Source organism: Lepidochelys olivacea (assembly GCF_965140295.1).
Source record: "Lepidochelys olivacea isolate rLepOli2 genome assembly, chromosome: 12".
In the NCBI taxonomy this organism is placed as follows: domain Eukaryota; kingdom Metazoa; phylum Chordata; order Testudines; family Cheloniidae; genus Lepidochelys; species Lepidochelys olivacea.
In genome coordinates, this window is record NC_140422.1 from 23,118,269 (window position 1) to 23,140,227 (window position 21,959).

At 43.6% G+C, this 21,959-nt stretch overlaps 1 protein-coding gene across 2 annotated transcripts in view; it reads right to left on the minus strand.

Moving 5' to 3' along the window:
- RHPN2 (rhophilin Rho GTPase binding protein 2) overlaps window positions 1–16,128 on the minus strand; it is a 42,674-nt gene extending 26,546 nt beyond the window's left edge. The window contains exons 1-2 of one of the 2 annotated variants that reach the window (XM_084645037.1): window positions 15,961–16,116; window positions 2,962–3,077 (exon numbers count right to left, since the gene is read on the minus strand). In XM_084645037.1, the coding sequence (XP_084501163.1) occupies window positions 2,962–3,077; window positions 15,961–16,080 (236 nt within the window). In that variant the 5' untranslated portion in view covers window positions 16,081–16,116. Of the gene's footprint in view, window positions 1–2,961; window positions 3,078–15,960 lie in introns of both variants that reach the window. The other variant, XM_084645038.1, reaches the window with a different exon arrangement.
- Window positions 16,129–21,959: the final 5,831 nt, after the last annotated feature.

Consider the following 21,959-nt stretch of genomic DNA (forward strand, 5'->3'; position numbering starts at 1 on the left):
GCCTACAGGACAGCTCTTTGTTGAGCATGAAACAGACAGATCTACAAATTTTAAGCAAAATACACAGCCAAAAAACATACCTATGGTAAGATACGCACTAAAATAAAAGTCAGTCACTGAGAGGCAAAAAATCCCCAACTAGTGTAAATTGTCTAGCTCCATGAAAGTCAAAGGGGTCAGGATGATTTACACTAGCTGAGGATATGCCCCTGAGCATCTGTCACTTCCAACATCTGAGGGGTAAGGCAGGTGGATGGGCAAGTGGGAATCTAGTCAAAGAAGTCATGCTTCAGAGAAGTAGAGTTACATGTGTAATTTTCTCTGAAGAAATCACATTGACTGGATTCTTGTATTGGACACTGAAAACTCTCCACAAACCCATAGATTCTCCAGTCATGGCAGATTAAAGACACCATATGAAGCAGTTTTAAATACCAAGGAGAAATCCTCATCCACAAATAGCAGGAGAGAGAGCTGTTGGGGGAAAATAGCGACTAGAACAGCCAGTCGTAGGGTTAGATGGTATGGGACAATACAAGGCTTGTACTGCAAGGCAGACACAGGTAGGGTCTACATAAATGGTTTGTTTCTTTGTTTTTTCTTTTTTTAATAAAGAAGAAAAGCCTTCCAGCAGCAGGCAAATGAAACAGAAATCCCCTCCCCACCACAGACCAGCTATGGGGTTTCCCCATAAACATTGCAAGGTCAGATTTTTAAGATAAATAACTCAGAGAACTAAAGGAAACCAAAGTGGAAAGACAGAATCTCAAAAAGCAAGTGCACAAAAGGAAGTTCATACTTTACAGATGTTCATATACTTTACTCTAGATAGCACACGGGGTTTCACACAAACCAGGGGAAGCCCAGAGATCATTTTATGCCATCAAGGTAGAAAGCATTTTTTCCTTTCAGAATCAGAAACTGGCATTGCAGACCAGTGAACCTTTATAGCAGGCACCTGCAGAAACTCCGGGAGTGGATTCAGTCTGTGATGGGGTACAATTTTTAAAAGCTCCTATTGATTTTCCTAAGTCCAATTTTCAAAAGTCACTTTTAGGCTCTCAGGAGTCTAAGGCCTGGTCTACACTAGGAAATTAGGTCGGTATAACTATGTCACTCGGGTGTGAAAAATCCACACCCCTGAGTAACACAGTTAAACCAACCTAACCTCCAGTTTAGACAGCACTAGGTCAGAGGGAGAATTCTCCTGTCAACCTAGCTACTGCCTCTTGGGGAGGTGGAATACCTGCACCAATGGGAGAACCCCTCCCATCAGCATAGATGGCATCTTCACTGAAGCGCTGCAGCAGTATACCTGTGGTTTATGTGTAGACAAGCCCTTAGTCTCATTGAAAGTCAATGGGACTTAAGCTCCTAAATACCTAAGTGACTTCTAAAAATGGGACTTAGGTAAGTCATTGATGCACTTTTGAAAATTTTACCATGGGGCCCAGGTCCAGGAAAATTTTGCCTTCAACCCCGCAAAAATCTGGCCCACTGCAACATCCAGCCTGCTGACCAAGTCAGTCACTGCCTCTCAGATGTGGTCTACTCCACCCTCTTCTTCCAGGTCATGTCACAATGAAGCCTACGGAATTTAAAGGGGCACAATGGACATAGGTCCTGAATGAGCAACAGCTAGCAGCAGTCAGCCATATGCCACACTGCCTGCTGTTCACTAGCTCACAATTCCGCTGGTGAGCCCCTCTGCCAGTGGGCCACAAATCTGAAGGATCCTAGGAAGATCTGTGTTGTGGGGATCACACTCTTAGACAATTAATATTCAGAAAAGTGTTCACTTGCTTCCTTTACAAGCAGGCATCATGATAACAACCATGATCTAATGAAAGACTCTAGCAAAAACTGATTTAGGATAATTTCAGCAGTCTTCATACAAAGTCATTTAACAACTTGAGTCTAGTGCAGAGGTGAGCAAACTACGGACCGTAGGCCACATCTAACCTGTGGGACCCACCCTGGCCCCTGAGCTCCCGGCCCCTGAGCTCCCGGCCAGGGAGGCTAGCCCTCCCCTACTGTCTCCCCTCCCCTGCAGCCTCAGCGTGCCGCACCGCCAGCACTTTGGCCCACCGCTCCTGCCAGGCAGCGCAAGCGGCGTGGCAGGCTCCGGCCAGGCAGCGGGGCTGCGAGCTCCTGCTGCTCTGAGCAGCATGATGAGGGGGCGGGGGGAGGGATGGATAAGGGGCAGGGTGTCCCAGGGGCAGTCAGAGGACAGGATGGGGCGGGGGACAGGGAGCAGGGGGCACTGGATAGGCATGGGAGTCCCAAGGGGGCCTGTCAGGGGTGCGGGTGTGGATAGGGATCGGGACAGTCAGGGGACTTGGAACGGCGGGGTTAGATTGGCATGGGAGTCCTGGGGGGGAGGGGCTGTCAGGGAGCTCGGGTGTGGATAGAGGGCAGGGGGGCAGTCAGGGGACAGGGAGCGGGGGGAGGGGGGTTGGATAGGGGGTGAGGTCCCGGGGGGCGGTTACAGGCTGGGGGTTCTGGGAGGGGGCAGTCAGAGGACAAGGAGCAGGGCGGGTTGGATGGGTTGGTGGTTCTGAGGGGGGCAGGAAGTTGGAGGGGCGGATACGGAGTCAGGCTATTTGGGGAGGCACTGCCTTCCCTACCTGGCCCTCCATACAGTTTCGCAATGCCAATGTGGCCATCAGGCCAAAAAGTTTGCCTATCCCTGGTCTAGTGCAATGCCCTTTTTCTGCAAAGCAGTGGCTTTCAAAATGCACTTTGAAAACATAAAAACATAATATAACAGTTAATGACTTTATAGAGATGGGGCATAAAAACATTAAATAAGGCTGTTAGCAAAACATCCAGCTGCACTTTATTCAGCAAGTTATGGGAGCAGCGAGGCAGCTGTCGGAGAATGGAAGGACACCCCTGCAGAAAGAATAAAAAACATTTTGTTGCTTTAGACAGAAAAATAGTAAAGTGGTGGAAACATACCGTAAAAGATTTTCAGCACCAGTTCTCAACCTTACTACTTTCAGGATCTGTTGGTTTAGGGCAGCTCTTTGATTTTGCAGTTTGCTTCGGCCAGTCTCAGCCAAAGGGTTACATCCCTAGAATAAAGGAAGCAAATTATTTTTAAGAAGCTGACAACAGAAGAGCGAAACAAAAAACTGAGTAACACTGATTTCAAAGACTTGGATATGAAAATCTTAATCTATAAAGCATGATACATAAAGCCATTTGATTAAAGAGTGTCCTTTATTTTAAACCTAAGAAAGTTTATTCACAAATTAAAAAAAAACAACTCGGCTCACAATGACGTTTTCTCAGTTACCCTGCAGTCAATTTACAGTTACTTCCTTGATGTCAATGGAGTTTGTGTGAATCCTGAGCAACTACACTGATGTCCATAGAGTTATTCCAAAGTTACACAACAGTGTGCCTGAGAGAAGAGATGTTGTATTGTCATAATAAAAATCATAATATGATGGTAAAAGGAATGAAAAGTCACAGATTATGGCCAGTTTTTTTTTAATTTAAAATCAGGTTTTTTAAAAGAACAAAAGTGATTTTAAGGGTAACTGAAAAGGCCTGGGACTCTTCAGTTTAACTCATTCCCTAGTCTCCTCTGTCTAGAGGTCTAAGTCTAGTTTCAGGAAGAGCACTTTGTATCCATGTCCCACTATTATCTTCATTTGCTCTTCTCTTTGCTCCCCACGTGCCGAGAGCTTCCTGCCCCTCCTATATGCCAAAGAACTTTCATCTCGCATTCAAATCCCCTCCTTAAAACTTCTGGGAAGCTTTTCAATAAAGATCAAGGGCCAATCCCAAACCTACTGAAGTCACTAGGAGTCTTTCATTGTTTTCACTGGGCCTTTAATCAGGCCCCAGCTCAAAAGTCAGGCCTGGTCTACACTTAACATTTAGGTCGACATAGCAATTGCAGTCAGGGGTGTAAACAATCCCTACCCCTTACCCCTGAGTAACCTAACCTAACCCCTCGTATAGACGCAGCTAGGTCAGGGGAAGAATGTTGCCATCACTTGGGGAGGTGGTGTTCGTACACCAACAGAAAATCTCCTTCCATCACTATAGGCTGCCTCTACACTGTGGGATTGTGCCAGCAACATAGCTATGCCAGTATAGTCTCCATAGTGTAGTCATACCCAGCGAAGGAAGAGAGGAAGAACTGCAGTAAAACTAAACTCTGTGCAAAGGGAAATGATTTGGCAAATAGCCTTCCCTCCATTCAGAGCAGAGTGGACTTGGTTGTCTGCAGAAGGGAGAATACATGACTACCTGTTTAGGAGTATAATATGAATGTGTCTTCACAGCACAGTTAGCTTGAGTTATAACTTGAGTGTTACCCCCAACTCAACTCCCATCCACACACACACAAAAATCTCTAGCTCAAGTTAAATGGTGCTGTAAACTCAACCTTGCTGGCCCACAGGGTGACCAGATGCGAAATCCAAAATATTGGGACCACCGCAGGGGGAGCGCCTTTTCAATTGTTACACTCACCCAGCACGTTCGGCAGCGGGAAATAAATCTTGCTGACCAATAAAGAAGTACCCGCCACTGAAACGCCGACGAAGCCCGTCAGCAACTGAAGTGTCCACCGCCAAAGTGCCGCCGAAGACCCGGACGTGCCGGGTGAGTGTAACAATTGAAAAGGCGCTCCCCCTGCCTGTCACCACCGCCTAAGCAAAAAAACAAAACAAAACAAACAAAAAAAACCCGCACCCAAAACAAAATATCGGGACAAATGGCATCCCGACCATACTTAGGTCAGGATGCGGGACAAACTGCTCAATAGCGGGACAGTCCTGATTTTATCGGGACGTCTGGTCACCCTACTGGCCCATGGGGGGAGTTATTGAAGCTCGAGTGATGCTGATGCCCAAAAAGAAAAGGAGTACTTGTGGCACCTTAGAGACTAACCAATAACGAAAGTTTATGCTCAAATCAATTGGTTAGTCTCTAATTGCCACAAGTACTCCTTTTCTTTTTGCGAATACAGACTAACACAGCTGCTACTCTGAAACCTGCTGATGCCCAAGTTAGTAATGTAGTGGGGATGCAATAGCTCATCCAATTATTCTGCTAATCCAATCACCCTGTGTAAATCCCATGTTAATTTGTATCTCACTCAAGTTAGGATAGCTCAAGTACAGTAGCTCAGTGGTTCTCAACCTTTCCAGATTACTGTACCCCTTTCAGGAGTCTGCTTTGTCTTGCTCCCAAGTTTCACCTCATTTAAAAACTACTTGCTTACAAAATCAGACATAAAAATAAAAATATCACAGCATACTATTACTGAAAAATTGCTCACTTTCTCATTTTTACCATATAATTATAAAATAAATCAACTGGAAAATAAATATTGTACTTACTTTTCAGTGTATAGTATATACAACAGTATAACCCATTGTATGAAATTTTAATTTGTAATGGCTTCGCTAGTGCTTTTTATGTAGCCTGTTGTAAAACTAGGTAAATATCTCAATGAGTTGATGTACCCCTGGAAGACCTCTGTGTACCCCCAGAGGTACGCATACCCCTGATTGAGAACACTGCAGTAGCTCAAGTGTACTAACTTGAGCTAACTACTCCAGTGAATACAAGACTTAGGATTGGATGTGCTCTCTCAGCCTGTCTGTTCTGCACTTCTGTCTCCCTGATGGAAGGCTCTCTTGGATCCAGGGGTCTGTTTCTGGGGAAAGTTGCTGCAGGACCCCTTCTGTACAGAGTCCTGGAGTTGCTGACTATGGCCTGGTTTACACTAGGAAATCAGGTCAGTATAACTATGTTGCTCAGGGGTGTAAAAAATCCACACCCTCGAACGACGCAATTAAACTGACCGAACCCCTGATGTAGACAGCGCTAAGTTGACAGGAGAATTCTCCCCTCGACCTAGCTACCAGTTTTTGGGGAAGTGTAGTACCTCTGCCAATGGAAGAACTCCTCCCATTGGCATAGGTAGTGTCTTCCCTGAAATGCTGCAGCATTTTAAGTGTAGACAAGTCCTATGTGGGATTCACTGGCAGGCTGGCCCCACTAGAATCAGGATGCCAGATCACTGGTGGACAGGAGCCAGCATGGAGAACAATGCCCTCGTGCAGATAACCTGTATCTCCACCAGATCTCAGGGGATCTGTGCAGTTTGGGGTGAATTTCCTCTGCATCTGCAAGAGGGGTGGGCATATAAATCTCATATGCCTTATCACCTGTAGATAAATTAGTCTCCATTTGCATAATTTTGTATCCCGTCAACTTCATCAAAGTTTAAGAATATCTGATGTAAGAGCATATTCTGGAGATGATCCCAGATTAAATTGTATTCTCTCTACATTTGTGAAAGCTGATTATCATGTCCTTGTTTCAGCAAGAGAGAATGAAGGAAATGCAGAGAGCTAATAGGTCTTGGCTTCAAACATACTGCAGCACACAGAGATATTCAGCCTGAGAGATGATCATGAATTGAGACACACCATTTTTACTCCGTGTGTTGAGGCCATCCTGGCACTCGCTGACGTGGCTGATTTTGAAACTGAAAACAGTTAGCTTTCAGAACTTTGTCCCTTTAACACACAATTTGTGTTGGCAGTGAGACCTCTAAGCAGCAGCACACTACCTGATTCAACATAAAACCTGACAGTCAGTAGTCCCCAGGTGACTCAGCTGATAATATTCTCCCCTGTGGAGAATAAAGAAAAAGGAGTACTTGTGGCACCTTAGAGACTAACCAATTTATTTGAGCATAAGCTTTCGTGAGCTACAGCTCACCACAGTATGCATCCGATGAAGTGAGCTGTAGCTCACGAAAGCTTATGCTCAAATAAATTGGTTAGTCTCTAAGGTGCCACAAGTACTCCTTTTCTTTTTGCGAATACAGACTAACACGGCTGTTACTCTGAAACCTGTGGAGAATAAGTCATTCAAGTTCCACATCATGACAGGGACCCAGATTTGCAGTGCAGTTTTAGGACATAAACCTTCTTCCTATTTCTGCCCTTTGCCCAAATGAAAACTAAAGTTTCTCTGGCATGTTTCACAAACAGCATAGGATAACGCTCATGTCCTGGCCGATACCTCCCTCTGCAAAATAGATTCCAACATCTAAGCCTAGGTGTGAACTACTGTTGAAAGCATGCAGGTTGTGTAAGCAAACAGAGCAGTCACAGCACTGCTAGTACTTAACAGTTTGGATACCGGCAATACGAAAAAAGTTATAAATAAATATATTTTTGATTTATTTAACTATATTTATTTAATATACACAATAGCACCCACATGATCAGTTTCTGTTATGGAGTATCTGAATCTGTTAATCAGACTACCCATACTTCGGGTTTACCGAAAATGTTTTGACTTGAAGGCTGGACAATGAGTGAAGAGTTTTTGTCTGAGTGTGTCCCCTAAAACATTTGGAGAACCACACTGGAAATGGATAACTAAAGTTTTATTTCTTTTAGTTCATATATATTAAAAGCACCTAATCCACACTCTAGCTGTTATCACAATTTCTAAAACAATCCATACTAAATATATAGAAAATAGGGCTATCGATTAATCATAGTTAACTCACGCGATTAACTCAAACAATTAATTGTGATTAAAAAAATTAATCATGATTAATCACAGTTTTAATCACACTGTTAAACAATGGAATACTAATTGAAATGTATTAAATATGTTGGATGTTTATCTACATTTTCAAATATATTGATTTCAATTACAACAAAGAATACAAAGTGTACAGTGCTCACTTTATTTTTATTACAAATATTTGCACTGTAAAAATGATTTAAAAATAGTATTTTTCAGTTCACTTCATACAAGTACTGTAGTGCAATCTCTTTATCGTGAAAGTGCAACTTACAAATGTAGATTTTGTTTGTTAAAAAACTGCATTCAAAAACAAAACAATGTAAAACTTTAGAGCCTACAAGTCCACTCAGTTCTACTTCTTGTTCAGCCAATTGCTAAGACAAACAAGTTTGTTTACATTTACAGGAGATAATGCTGCCCGCTTCTTATTTACAATATCCCCCTGAAAGTGAGAACAGTCATTCGCATGGCATTTTTGTAGACGTCATTGCAAAGTATTTACATGCATAATATGGCTTTATTAACACAGCACCAGGAAGAGACATTGGATTTCTGGAGCAAAAAATGTGAGCTGTCCCTTTTGATCCCCAATCTATGAGATATTGGTAGTTTCTTTGGAGACTAAGAAGATATAACACAGGGCCCACCCTTACAAATGGAAAATAGTTGCAAGAGCGCAGTGACCAGAAGGGAAGATGTGGTCTGGTCCCCAAATGAAAAAGCAGATAGTATCCTTCATTTGGCTGGATGCCAGAGCACTTTACTTAAAAAATTATTTATTTTTCAGCGTCAGAAATTCAGCTGTGACGTACACAAACTAGTGATTACTCAACTGTTTGGCAACTAGAAGAGGTATTAATGTCAGTGAATATGATGCATACAGTAAGTATGTGAATTGAGAAGGTAAGCCAAGATATGCTAATTAGAGAAGGTGATGCAGAGTTGAAACTGGGTGTGCATCCTTGCTTAAAGGAGAACATTCTTCTCCACCCAGTGTAACCTGTACTGCTTGTGAAGCCATAGTGGAGGCAAAGGGCCTGATCCTGCAAATACTTACACACGTGTGTAACTTTACTTACACAAGTAGTTTAATTGACTTAAGTAGGACTACATTTCTGTGTAAAGTTATTCATGTGAGTAAGTATTTGTAGAACTCGGACCAAAGCCTGCAAAATGAACATCATAAGTATTATTATACCTTGTCCTGCTACAAATACCAAAAGTTTCTCTTGATATTTTATCAGTTCAGTGTTGTCAACTCTGTGATTTTATCACATATCTTTTGTAACTTTGTGTTTTTCTTGAAGCTACAGTTCTTAGAGTCATGAGAATCTCAGCTTTCATTTTAAAAAAGCATGGTTGCATAGAAAAGCTGGGAAATATGAACCATAAAGGCTCAAAAGACAGTAGGAAAATAGAGAACCAAAACCAAATAATTCATGACTTTAGAGAGAGTATCATGACTTTTGGGGGCCAGACTCACTTTTTTTTAAACACTTGATGTTGACAATATAGAATCATAGAACTGGAAGGAACCTCGAGACATCATCTAGTACAGTCCCCTGCATTCATGGAAGGACTAAGTATTGTCTAGAAGACTATCCCTGACAAGTATTTGTCTAACCTGCTCTTAAAAATCTCCAGTAATGGAGATTCCACAACCTCCCTAGGCAGTTTATTCCAGTGCTTAACTACCCAGACAGGAAGTTTTTCCTAATGTCCAACCTAAACCACCCTTTGCTTCTTGTCCTAGCCTCAGAGTTAAGAACATTTTTTCCTTCCTCCTTGTAACAACTTTTTATTGTTGTTTTGTTATTGTTTGTTATTGTTTATTGTTGTCAAGATATGTTCTTGAAAACTTATCTCCCCTCTCAGTCTTCTCTTCTCCAGACTAAACTAACCCAATTTTTTCCAGTCTTTCCTCATAGGTCATATTTTCTAAACCTTTAATCATTTTTGTTGCTCTTCTCTGGACTTTCTCCAATTTGTCCACATCTTTCCTGAAATGTGGTGCCCAGAACTGGACACAATACTCCAGTTGTCAGTTGCTTCTAGGCTTTGCTATCAAACAAGAAATGGCCAATTGCAAGTGATTGTGTATCATTATCTAAATGTTAAGACAGAATAATTGTTTACAGAGCTGGTTAGAAACATCAAACCAATAATATATTTCCCTTTCAAGAGAAGAAAAGACTACATTCTTGTTTACACTATTTGCTAGAATTTTCCAGCCAACCTTTTGATGACAGTTATAAGCCTATAAGAGGGGAAAAAAGGGAACCTTAGTGAAATTGCACCATGAACAGTTATGGCACTTACAAATAATTATTTACTTTAGTTAATTTTTTTTAACTCTGGGCACTTAAAAAAAGTAAAACAAATGTTTAATACAAGATTTTAAAAATCGGTAACTCATGAATTAACTGTTTATAACATAATCTACACTATACTATAGCAACCAGCCACAACATAATCTTTGTCAAACAAAACCAAAAATTGTAATATTGCATCAGAAAAGTCAGTTTCTTGAAGAGACAATCTGTGTTGGTTAGTTCACTCTTTGAGATTCAGTTCTTTTTCCTGTTTGGGGTGTTCCTGACATATAGGGAATGAGCATGTGAGTAACTGTGACACAGAATGTGAAAGGTAGTAAATTCTTTCTGTCTAATCATTGCAACATTCTTTCTCTCTTTCCCAAGAAAGAAGAAAAAAGGACAAACAGGCAAATGAATATTCCTATGTAAAAGCTAATGATGGTTGCCTGACTACTAATCACTGGAAGAGCCCCACCAGCCTTGCTGGAGGCACAGCTGTAGCAGGTTAGCAAATGGAAACCTTAGGCACAGGAAACAGGATAACACCCCAAACATTAAAAAAAATAAGCCTACTATTTTAAATCAAGATCCAAATGTCTTTATCGACAGTAACCTTTATTGAGTTTTGTTTGTTTGTTTTTTATTCCTTTCCCCATAGTGGAGAGGATTGACAAGTTCTGATTTCTTTTACCCTGACCCAGCTGTTTGGTCTGTATGGCAAATATCCAGTCAGATCAGGTCAGAGTAGTTTACAGAGACAAAGTGCTAAGAAAGAGAAGTAAGAAGAACACAAATATCTTTAATGAATTTGTAAGTTCTGGTCAGCTTGATAAACTGGCTGCCCTTTTAGTCCAGCTATAGCACAATATATTACCTACAAAGGAATCTAAGTTCAAGACTCAAGATTGGTCAGTCACTCCCAGGCCAGCAGAAGCTTGGAATGCTGCAAAAGTGGTATGCTCAGTAAATGGGGTGAAGAAGCATTTTAAATCACTCTATTTCAACCTTCCTGATAGTTTTGGGAATAAGTTGTGATAGTCCACAGAGAGTAAGATTATTATAAATTGTGGCTGGACAAGGTCTACTAGGGAGAGCTGGTCAAAAAAAAAAATTCTGTAGAAAATTCAGATTTTTTTTTGTTGCGGGGGCAAGAGAGATGAAAAATTAATGTTCAATATGAAAAACAGTTAACAGAAAATGTTTAGCCAGTCCTAATACTAGATAACTGAATCTGCAAGTACAGGATGTGGTCTCTGGGCCTGAATTGGAGCTGTTCTGTAATAATTCATGAATACTGTATGTTGACACGGTTATTGGGATGTTTACCAGCTGAATATATTGGTGTAGTTTAATAGGGGGTTGGAAAAACAAGCAGGAGGAAAAAGAATGCCTCAAGATAGAGAAGCCCCTTCTCCACAAACACTTAAGAGTTGAGATGCTGTGAGAAGAGGAAAAGGTCCATTAACCCAGCAGATCAAAAGAAGTGAGGTAAGTTTAAGAGAAACTACACCCTCTAGAGGGGAGATGTTGTTTGGGGGAACTAGAGTGGGGGCACAGGGCACCCATTGGGGTATCTGAAGAAGTACTTTTACCATCAAGGGATCTTTAGGGAAAACAGACATGTGCCTAGGCAGTTTGTTGCTTTAAAATGCTCTCTCTGAATGCTTTGTTCCTACTGTAAAATAAATAATACTTTTGGTTTAAGAAAGTTTCGTCCAAAGTTTTGTCAACAAATGAAGATTAAGGTAGTACAAACAAACAAACCAACAGAAGCCTCAGAGCTAAAAAGGGTTCTGAGAACCCTCCATAGCACAGAATATTAATGAAGCAAGAATGGTAGTTTAGCATTGGTAGGCTAGGAGAAGCAGGTTTAAGTTTATACTTGTTAGTAGTAAAAGGACACTGTCCATATTAAAATAAGATGTATCAATTTATCTCAAATTATGCAAACAAGTTGCTTTCTGTGGGAATGACAAAAGAGTTGCCAAAAATCAGAAACACCACAAATTGACATAGGGTATAAACTGATATATATTAAAAAAGTTTCACTGTTTGTATAGTAAACTTGTTCTTAAAATGATTAAAGACCTTTGATGGGTATTAGGAGATCTGATCTTTATTCCTAGCTCTGTGTCAGAGACTTCCTGTGTGTTCTTGGGCAAGTCCTTGAAGCAATCTCTGTGCCTTTAAAATAAGGAAAAATACTTCACCACTTCAAAAAGATAGTGTGAGGCTAAATTCATTGTTTGAAAAGTGCTTTGAGATCCATTCATGAAAGGTGTTATTGAATAGAAAATAAATATTCCTATTTTGCTCCACTGTCTTGAGATTTTAAAAGTCAGCTATTTAATTAAAGTGGTTTTCTGATCTTAATACAAAGGAAGTATCCTTGAAAGATATCCTTGGAAATGTATATGTGCATGCACCAACAAAATTTGTAACAGTCCTTAAAGCCTTAGAGGACACAAGTACTGTGTAAAATTAAGATCTTTACTTTAAAAATTTGACGATAAGCCTAAGGGTACAAACAAATAATGTAATCGCCAGCTCAATTTTATAGATTCCTTTTAAGGCTCCATTCAGAATGAAATTTTATTTCCATACTTCAGACCATATATACAGCCACAGGGTTTCCATGGCTTGACTGCTTTAGAACCTAATCCTGTTCCAGAATCTGAAAGGGGTTTTTATTTGTAATGATTTTGTGGAACTGAGGCTCTAATCTTTGACAGTATTCTCTACCCATGCATAACAGGAAGTATTGTTTCCTCACTTACATTTATATACCTGTTGAGGACTGAAGACTTTATACTTTCAGCCAACCACATTAAAGTTGACAGTTTTTTTCAAAAACTTGTTTATTGGACTAATCTAAACTCAAAAAATCTAGAGTAGATGGCTGGAGGGAATCCCCATTGTAATAACAGCTCATTCCAAACCTAGATACCCAGCCAAAAATGTATAATTCAGGTTTTGTTTGAGCTGCATTTCTAACCCTAGTTTTGTAACCCCAAACTTCTGGGCAATGGGGCTGCGCACTCATGCAGGGCAGCATGTCTGGCTCCGGTCAGGTGGCGTGGCTCCCAGACATGTTGCTCTGAGTGGCATGATAAGGGGGCCGGGGGGGGGGGTTGGATATGGGGCAGGAGGTCCTGGGGGGCAGTCAGAGGACAGGGAGCGGTTGGATGGGGCGGAGGTTTGGGGGGAGGGGGTCAGGGGACAGGGAGCCGTTGGATAGGGTGTGAGGTCCCGGAGGGGGCGGTTAGGGGCGGGGGTCCTGGGAGGAGGCTGTCAGGAGCGCGGGGGTGGGAGGGGGGGGTTGGGTGTATTCTCCTGCTGATAATAGCTCATCTTAATTAATTAGCCTCTTAGAGTTGGTATGACAACTTCCACCTTTTCATGTTCTCTGTACTGTATGTGTATATATATCTTCTTACTATATGTTCCATTCTATGCATCTGATTAAATGGGCTGTAGCCCACAAAAGCTTATGCTCAAATAAATTTGTTAGTCTCTAAGGTGCCACAAGTACTCCTGTTCTTTTTGCGGATACAGACTAACAGGGCTGCTACTCTGAAACCTGTCATTTAATAATAGAACTACTGCCATGTAAAAGTAATGCAGGTGTGGATCACCTCATATACCATCCACTCTGTTTAAAAAGTAGTTATAGAGATGTGTATTAGATATTCCAATATGAAGCCATTGATGTGTGTCTTATTTCCAGTAAGATTCAACATACATACATAACAAAATTAGAACAAATATTAAAAGGTGGATAAGCAGTTGTAGTAGGCATCTAATGGGGAAAGAGTTTTGAGATTTTACATTAATGCACACAATGACAGTGTATTCTATTATTTTAAAGAAAAACAGCACAAGATCTGAAGTGTTCATGCCTAAGCCTGAACCCTGTGAAGAAGCGGATAGGGAGTTTTGCCTTCCCAGGGAGCTTGGTCAGAATAGGCTTTGAATAGGCAGCATCAGAACTTTCTGAAGAGGCACCCAGTGAAACCTATATACGTGGGAGCACTCTAAAGAACTCCCAAAGTAAAAAGTGCCCTAAGTTCAATATGTAATCTAATACCCAGAAAGAGCTTTGCTTAGTTTTGAGCACTGGTCCTACTGTCAAGTCTCTGGCAAGCTAAAAATGCTCAGCTCTAATCTAAATCCCCTATCACATTTCCTTTGCAGTTCCTGATCCAGCTCCCTTTATCAGTTGCTTTTAATTAGAGTTAACTCAGCTTTAAACCAGATCATCTATATGTAAGGAAATAGCTCACAAAGAGTAAAAAGAGAAGTAAATAAGTCAGGCCCTAACCAATATTCATGAAATGTAGACCCTAAATGGATGGACTGTGGGTACTATTCGAAGTAACATTAATAACAACAGTGGTTTAATATTAAAGATAGGTCTCGGAGACCCTCCAGATCTTTTCAATGCCCTATCCTCCTCACTGGGGGTAAGGGCCAGAGGAGATGCAGGATTGGAGGCACTAGTACTGGGTTCACAAAAGTGCCAGTGTCACCAGGTCCACACTGGGAAGGGGCCTATTATGGACCCCTCTAACCCATCCACAAGGCCGGGTCTGGACCCTCACACGGGGCAGTCCAGCACCAGGTCTTGCTGTGTGAGCGACTCCCAGCCAGCAGGTCTCACTTGCCTATAGGGGGCTTGCCACCTAGCAGCCAGGCTTCACCATGTCAGGCTGAGCAGGGCTGCTTGCTACAGGGCCTGTGGGCTCTCGGGAGTTGTGTCCCAGGGTCCTGCCCCATTCCCCAATGTGACTCCAGCTCCCAGCGGTCTCTGCTGCCCAAAACCTGCAGGGCCTGGTGCAGAGGCTGGTCTGGTCTTGGCGGGGGGGTCAGGCAGGTTCGGCCAAGCAAGTGGGTCCAGGGCCAGCTCTAAGTTTTTTGCTGCCCCAAGCTCTGACAGCGCAACTGCCCAAGCCAAAAAAGTGTGGCCAGAATGCTGCCCCTGGAATTGTGCCGCCCCAAGCACGGGCTTGCTTTGCTGGTGCCTGCAGCCAGTTCTGAGTGGGTCCTGCTCCAGTCTGGCTGATCACAGTGCGAAACCCGCCCCACCCTGAGTCCAGCCCTGACGCACTTCTGGCTCAGCCCAGCAGACACAGTCACCTCCTAGTTAGGTGGGGGGAGGGAGGGAGGGGACTGGGTGTGGAGGAGTGGGTCTCTAGGGAGTCTGTAGAGGGGTGCTAGGCAGTGAGGGGGTAGGGGATGCTGGGTGGTGGAGAAGGTTTGTATGTTTTGGGTGCTGGGCAGTGGAAGGCCGGTGGGGGGTGGAGGAAGTCTGTGTGTGTTGAGGTGCTGGGCAGTGGGGGATCTGTCTGGGCACTGTGCAGTTGGGGGGGCTGGGCATAGTGGTTTTGAGGGTGCTGGGCATGGGGTCAATAGGGGTCTCAGCAGAGGGGCATGGTGTCTGTGGGAGATCTCCAGGCAGCAGGGTGCTGGGCAGAGGGATCGGGGGCGGTCCTCTGGGCAGGGGGTGGGAGGGCACTAGGAGGTGTGGGGGGCATTGTGACAGCACCGGCTTCTCCTGAGGGGAAGGGGCACGCTGGCAATGCAGCAGGCCAGCCCAGTGTGCGTCTGGTGGCTGCTGGTTTGTAAACAGTGACCTTCCACTGGGCTGCCATGTCCCATTGCCCCCAGCCCGGCACCTCGCTCCAGGGACGATATGTTTGGCGCTGGGCCCACAAAAGGTTAATCAATCTGGCCCTGGGGGGCACTTGCCACAGACCATTAGGGTCAGTCTGTTTTACAGTCAGGAAAGGGGATTGGCGTGTAGGGAGACAAGACATCCCATGTTAGGGGCTTTGTCTTACACAGGCAACTTTTCCCCCCTCCCAAAAAAAAAAAAGTGTCCTGATTTTTCACACTTGCTAGCTAGTCACCCTGTCGGTGGGGGAGAGGCTGAGCCCGGGCCGGAGGCACTGGCAAGGTGGGGCAGGAGGGGGCTAGCTCGAGCCACCTGGGTCTGCCGCTGGCCCCGCTCTCTGGCTACGTCTGGTTGGACCCCAGCGGCTGGCCAGTGCCAGCGGCTAGTTACCTGCGCTGGAGACGCTGGGCCCGGGATCCCCGCCGAGCGGCCCGCCCTTACCTTTCGGAAACAGCCGCGCTCTGCTTGCCGCGCCGCCCGGCAGCCCCGGGGCACCAGGGTGTCCGTCATGGCTCGCCTGACAGTGTGCGCGCAGCGACGCCCAGCCTGAGTGAACCCCTTCCCGCGCCCCAGCTCCACCCCCCGCACGGGGCGGGGCGCCCGATCCGCCCCCGAGCCCGCCGCCGCACCGCCCTGCCCAGGGTGTTGGGGAGGGGGGAAGGTGGCGCCATGCGCCGGGGGGACGCCGCGACCAGCCACTTTTCCCTGCCCCCCCGCCCGAGCTCCCCAGGCGCGGGCTTCGCCCTGCCCCGGGCTGTCCGAGTGGCGCCCTGAGGGCGGGAGAGGGGGTGGCATGGAGGCCGTGAGGGGCTGTGGGCCGCTTGCTCATTTCGTTGCCCCCTGATTTCCTTCGCTGTGACTTCCTCCGTGTGCTCTTGTGCCGCCACACCTACTCTGGGTGCGTGGCGTGCACGCAGGCTACAGGGAACGGGCGACACAAGTGCCCTTCCCCAGAGCCTCCCTCCCGCTTGATTCACCGGGCAGCGCCCAGCCCGCCCCCTCGTTGTACTGGGCCGGCTCCGATGGGTCGGCGGGTGCCGTTTGCCTCGCTCCCCTCCTCCCCTAGGAAGAAGCAGGCTCCTGTGATTCTGTTTAGTAAAATCCCGGACCCTTTCTGCTCTGGATGCCCCACTCTCAGCCTTCCTTATGGCACGCAGCCAGGGGCTGGCTGGGTATCTCTGCTGTGAAACGAATAGTCTGTGGTGGTGGCATATTATGTGGCCTCAGAAGACTTTATTCATGTTTGATGTATTTTCCCTAGTGCATTTTCCTTCCCATGCAATTGTGTTAAATACCAGCCTCGAAAGCTGCAGGTGCGTCTATTTCATCAGCTCATGTAGTTGGAGACAATGCCTTCCATTTGCCTGGAAATTGTCCCTGCAGGGAGCATTGTCCCCCTGGCGCCGGGAGCTGCTGGCTTTGTTTTCAAACACACATTGTCATACCAGTCTTCCTGGGGCCGTTTACTTCCCCTGATTTCTCTGTATTTGAAGCTTTCATCTCAAGAGATAATATGGTCACCCTGGCTCATTACTCTTCTCTATGAGTGATTCATTTTTCAGCACTTGGGGGAGTATTTACAAAATGCTGGTCAAGATAATTAATAGCAAGAAAGAATTACTGCATATGCTGTGCACTTACGCGTTCTGTTGTTTTCCTGTTAAAGCCCATTGTACAGCAAACTAATACAAATGACAACTCGGCAGCGAGGGGGGCAGGAACTGTTTTTATTTGTTCTTGTACAATGGTACAATCAGGCTCCATTGTTTATTATTATTATTATGTATTTAGACTAACGCAGTAGTTTTAGTACACCTCTGGAAATGGTTACACATTACACTTTTAAAAACAAATTCTTCTCCAATCGATACAATATATTGTAACCTACATCTCAAACCTTTATCACCCAGAAGCAGCAGAAATCTGGGAAGAATTTTGACAAAATCTGTTACTCAGAGAGCCTAGTTCTGCAGGCTTTATACAGACTAAAGTTCTTTTAAGTCAATGGACAAAAAAACTAAGTAAACAATGCAAGATTGGACCCAAAATATTTGAGAAAATGTTCCTCAGAATTGCAGAAATCTTCAACACTTAAAATGAAACCTCTCATCCTTCAAAAAAAAAGTTCCATTGTATAACCGGTTTTGTAGGTACTTTTGTTAGAGAGTCATATAAAGAAGTTTAAATATTAGATACCAAAATAATGTGCTCATTACTGCACAGCCCTGACCTAAAGAGATCAGTGGACATGTACTGATTAAAGATGCAATATATCAAAATACTTTATAATTAACTTTCCATGAGTAGAAGTGAGTATTGGTGTTTCTTGTTTTTTTCCAACAAATGCTCTGTAAGTTTAAAGTGTCATGTAACCACAGTCTTCAGAAAGAGGAGAGAAAATCTGCGGAGGCAACTCCCCATTATTTAGGGAAAATATCTTTGACGTTCTCTCTTCTTTTACTGTAGCTGCATTTTTTTAAGATACCAATGTTTGTAGAATTATTTATGAGTTGTAGTCTGATAGGCTGCACATCTATTCAATGTTCCCATGGAACTGATATATCTTAGAAACAGCAGTTCAGAAATTTGGATCTAGGGGCCCGATCCTGCCCCTGTTTAAGTCCATCAGAATTTTGCCATGATTTCAATATATTAATTCAACTACCTTTCACTAATCTATGTCAGTTGTAGGTCCCATCCAAGTCAAAAGCAAAGCCAGACCCAGCTGTTTCATCTTTTTAACTGGTCTCAGAATAGCAGCTGTGTTAGTCTGTATCTGCAAAAAGAAAAGGAGTACTTGTGGCACCTTAGAGACTAACAAATTTATTTGAGCATAAGCTTTCGTGAGCTACAGCTCACTTCCTCGGATGCAACAGACTCTCGTTGATCTCTAAGATGCCACAAGTACTCCTTATCTTTTTAACTGTCTTTGCTGCTTTTAAAATGTGCTTGACTCCAGAAGCACTTTCCATTCAATTGATCCATCATTCTCCAGACAGACATTCCAATCAATTGACTACTACTGGAATGTGACAAACGCATATGATGAATATAACTAATATAGTAATTTTCAATCTCTGGCCTCTGTCTTTTGAGTCTGCATTTCTTGTGAGGTCACAAATTTGAAAAGTGCACCTTTGGAGAATCGCCCATCACACTGTCTCAACAAAAGGTAAGAGGGAGAAGAGAAAGCAGAGCTTGTGTCAAAGGTAGTCATAAAATAATGGTGGTGAGATGTGTGGGAATTATTTTCAGAAGCTTGTCATAGTATTACATCAATACATGATGATACTGTGTCATGACAATGAAGCATCAATAGGCAAAGATTGCAACATAATCAGGTTTCAGAGTAGCAGCCGTGTTAGTCTGTATTCGCAAAAAGAAAAGGAGTACTTGTGGCACCTTAGAGGCTAACCAATTTATTTGAGCAGAAGCTTTTGTGAGCTACAGCTCTATTCATCGGATGCAACATAATCATAATAATCATAATCAGGATAATCCTTCCTGTGGCTTTTGTGAGACTCCATTAATTGACAAAATGACTTTCTAGTTCTACAAAGCTGGGGATCACTGTTTTAATATGTTGTCCAATGGAACATGTCGAGCAGGGGGTTGGACTAGATGACCTTCAGGGGTCCCTTCCAACCCTGATATTCTATGATTCTATGATTCTATGTTGTCAGGTGGTCTAGGGACATCTACATAGAACACATCACCCGACATCAGCAATACCAGGAGGGATGAGCTGGAGTGCTGATGAGAAATGCAGTCATGAAAGTAACTGAAATACTTTCCTCATAGATTGTATTTTCTAAATGGACAACTATCCTAAATTCTTAGTTACTGAGGGAAATCTTCACTTATTGATATATTTTGCTTTCCACCACCAACTCTCTGTATAACTTGTTTCATGAGTAATGTACCTGAATGCATGGATGCTAAATATCTAAACTGTATTCTTAAATTCATTCACCTAAATTTGGGTTATTGCTGATTATGCACTATATGTATCTTACGACTTTAAAAGCAAACTTTCTATTTGTGGATAATGTAAGCACTATACCCAGATGTACAGACACTCTTTTCTCAACCTATGTGTTATATAATTTTTTAACATTAGCTTTAATAAATTTGTTATAGCTGCTCTCTTCAGCCCAAAGACCTTCTAAGAGTGAGATGAAAACTTCCCTAGGATGCATTCTTTTGGGTGGAGAAGTTCTAGAGTGTGGAAGTCAGGCTGGAGGCAGCTTAAGCTATGAGGGCCAAATTCCGCTCCATTACACTGGTGAAAGTCTGGAGTAACTGAGATCACAATTTGCCTTCTGAGTTGTGCTGGATGATGCCTGCAGCCTTGAAGTTTGCTTTTTACCTTTGAGTCAAAAGCGTGAGGTTTGGTGAACTGTATTTTATTATTCTTGTAGAATACCAGTGAGATGAAAGGTTTCAGAGTAACAGCTGTGTTAGTCTGTATTTGCAAAAAGAAAAGGAGTACTTGTGGCACCTTAGAGACTAACCAATTTATTTGAGCATAAGCTTTCGTGAGCTCACAGCTCACGAAAGCTTATGCTCAAATAAATTGGTTAGTCTCTAAGGTGCCACAAGTACTCCTTTTCTTTCAGTGAGATGAAAGCACTTAAAAGGAGACAACATGGTCTAAAAGTGTATGATCCTTCTCCCATTGCAGTCAAGAGCAAATGTCTTATTTGTCACAGTTCAGGGACACTGTACCTGTATTCCAGTTCAGTGGTCCATCAAGGGCACACACTTTAGGCTACCAAGTCCTCAGCCATCACCTCTCTTAGGTGGAGACGTGTGCCTCTCTTCCTCCTGACCAGGTTTTTCTACGCTGCACAGTTCCCTGCCTATACTGTGTTATTTCCAGGTCCCAGCAATCCAGACTGACTCAACAGGCCAGCACCTGTGTTTTGAATTCTCCTCAGAGGCTATAAATAGCATAATTGCCCCCCGTTGTAAGTTACCACATGGCTCTTTCTAAGCAAGTACATTTATTCTTAAGGCAAAAGCATTATAGCAAAAACTATATGCATGCTAATAAACTTATCCTGATCACCAACCCCATCTCCAGCAAGAGCTCTGACAGGTGTCACTCCTTCCAGCCCTTCCACAAGATTGACCACCCATACCTCTTGGACAGAAGGTTCTGTTCATTTACTGGATCAGGAAGAAGGCCCTGAGTCAGTTTAAACTCAAGCTATTTATCCAGAAGTCCTTTCTTTGTCTGTTGATCTCTGGCAAATCCAGTATGAATTGCTAAGCGAGCCTCCCCAGGAGAGGGTACCTAATCATTCCCAACCCTGGGGGGCTGTGGTCACCCTCTCCCATGAAATTGGATGCAGCTCCTGGCCCACAATGATACATACTGTATTAAGTTTAAGATCTGCCAAAGATACTGAACATCTGTTACATCATTGACTTCAGTTAAAGTTCTTTATCCATATTCTCAATGCATGCTAACCACGGGATAAACAATCATGGGTTAATCAACATGTGATAGCCTAACCCACTACAGTGTGACCACATTGTTGATATAAGCTATGGTGGTGTGCTATACATGCCAAAGGTATGGCTCCTTATTTCCTAATAACAGCTGCTACTTTTCATTAAAGCAGCAGCTTACAAGCAGAAGCACAATAGCATAGAACCACATGGAGATGGAGGCATGGACTAGGCAATGCTGTTTTCCATGGCACATTGATAGGGTGACCATATGTCCCATTTTGGCTGGGACAGTCCCCTTTTTAAGTCCTGTCCCGCACATCCCAACTTTTTTGGCAGAACTGGGTATTTGTCCCATTGGCAAGAGCAAATGGGACAAATGCCCAGTTTTACCAAAAAAGTGGGGTGTGCCTCCCTAACAGGGTGCAGAGGAATGTTTGGGGGACGGGCAATAATGCCAGCCCCTCATTGCAAGGCTTGGGCAAGCAACTCGGACCAGCCTCACACGGGAATAGGGGGGTTCGGGTGAACAGCTGGAGTCAGCCCCACACAGTGTCCCATTTTCACTTTGGGAAATATAGTCACCTTACACACTGGGCTATTGATGTGAAATTAAATGGAGTTTTTAATGCATGTATTAAATGGAAAAAAAGATTCCCTTTTCTTTACCTTAATTGAAGTTTATTGACACTAAAAATGTGAGCAGGCCAGCTGCCCTAACATGGTTCAAATGTGTGCAAACATAAGACAAAATATAAACCCTTGTCACAAATAAGGAAAATTTACATCATCACTGTATCCACGGACAGTGGGTGAGCCACTGGCTCAGGGTGGCTAGACCCCTCAAGTCCCGCTCCTTCCATGACCCCCTGGAGCCCAGTCCCCCCACCACTGTGGCCATTGGCCCCTGCCCCAAGCTAGTGCCCACGGAC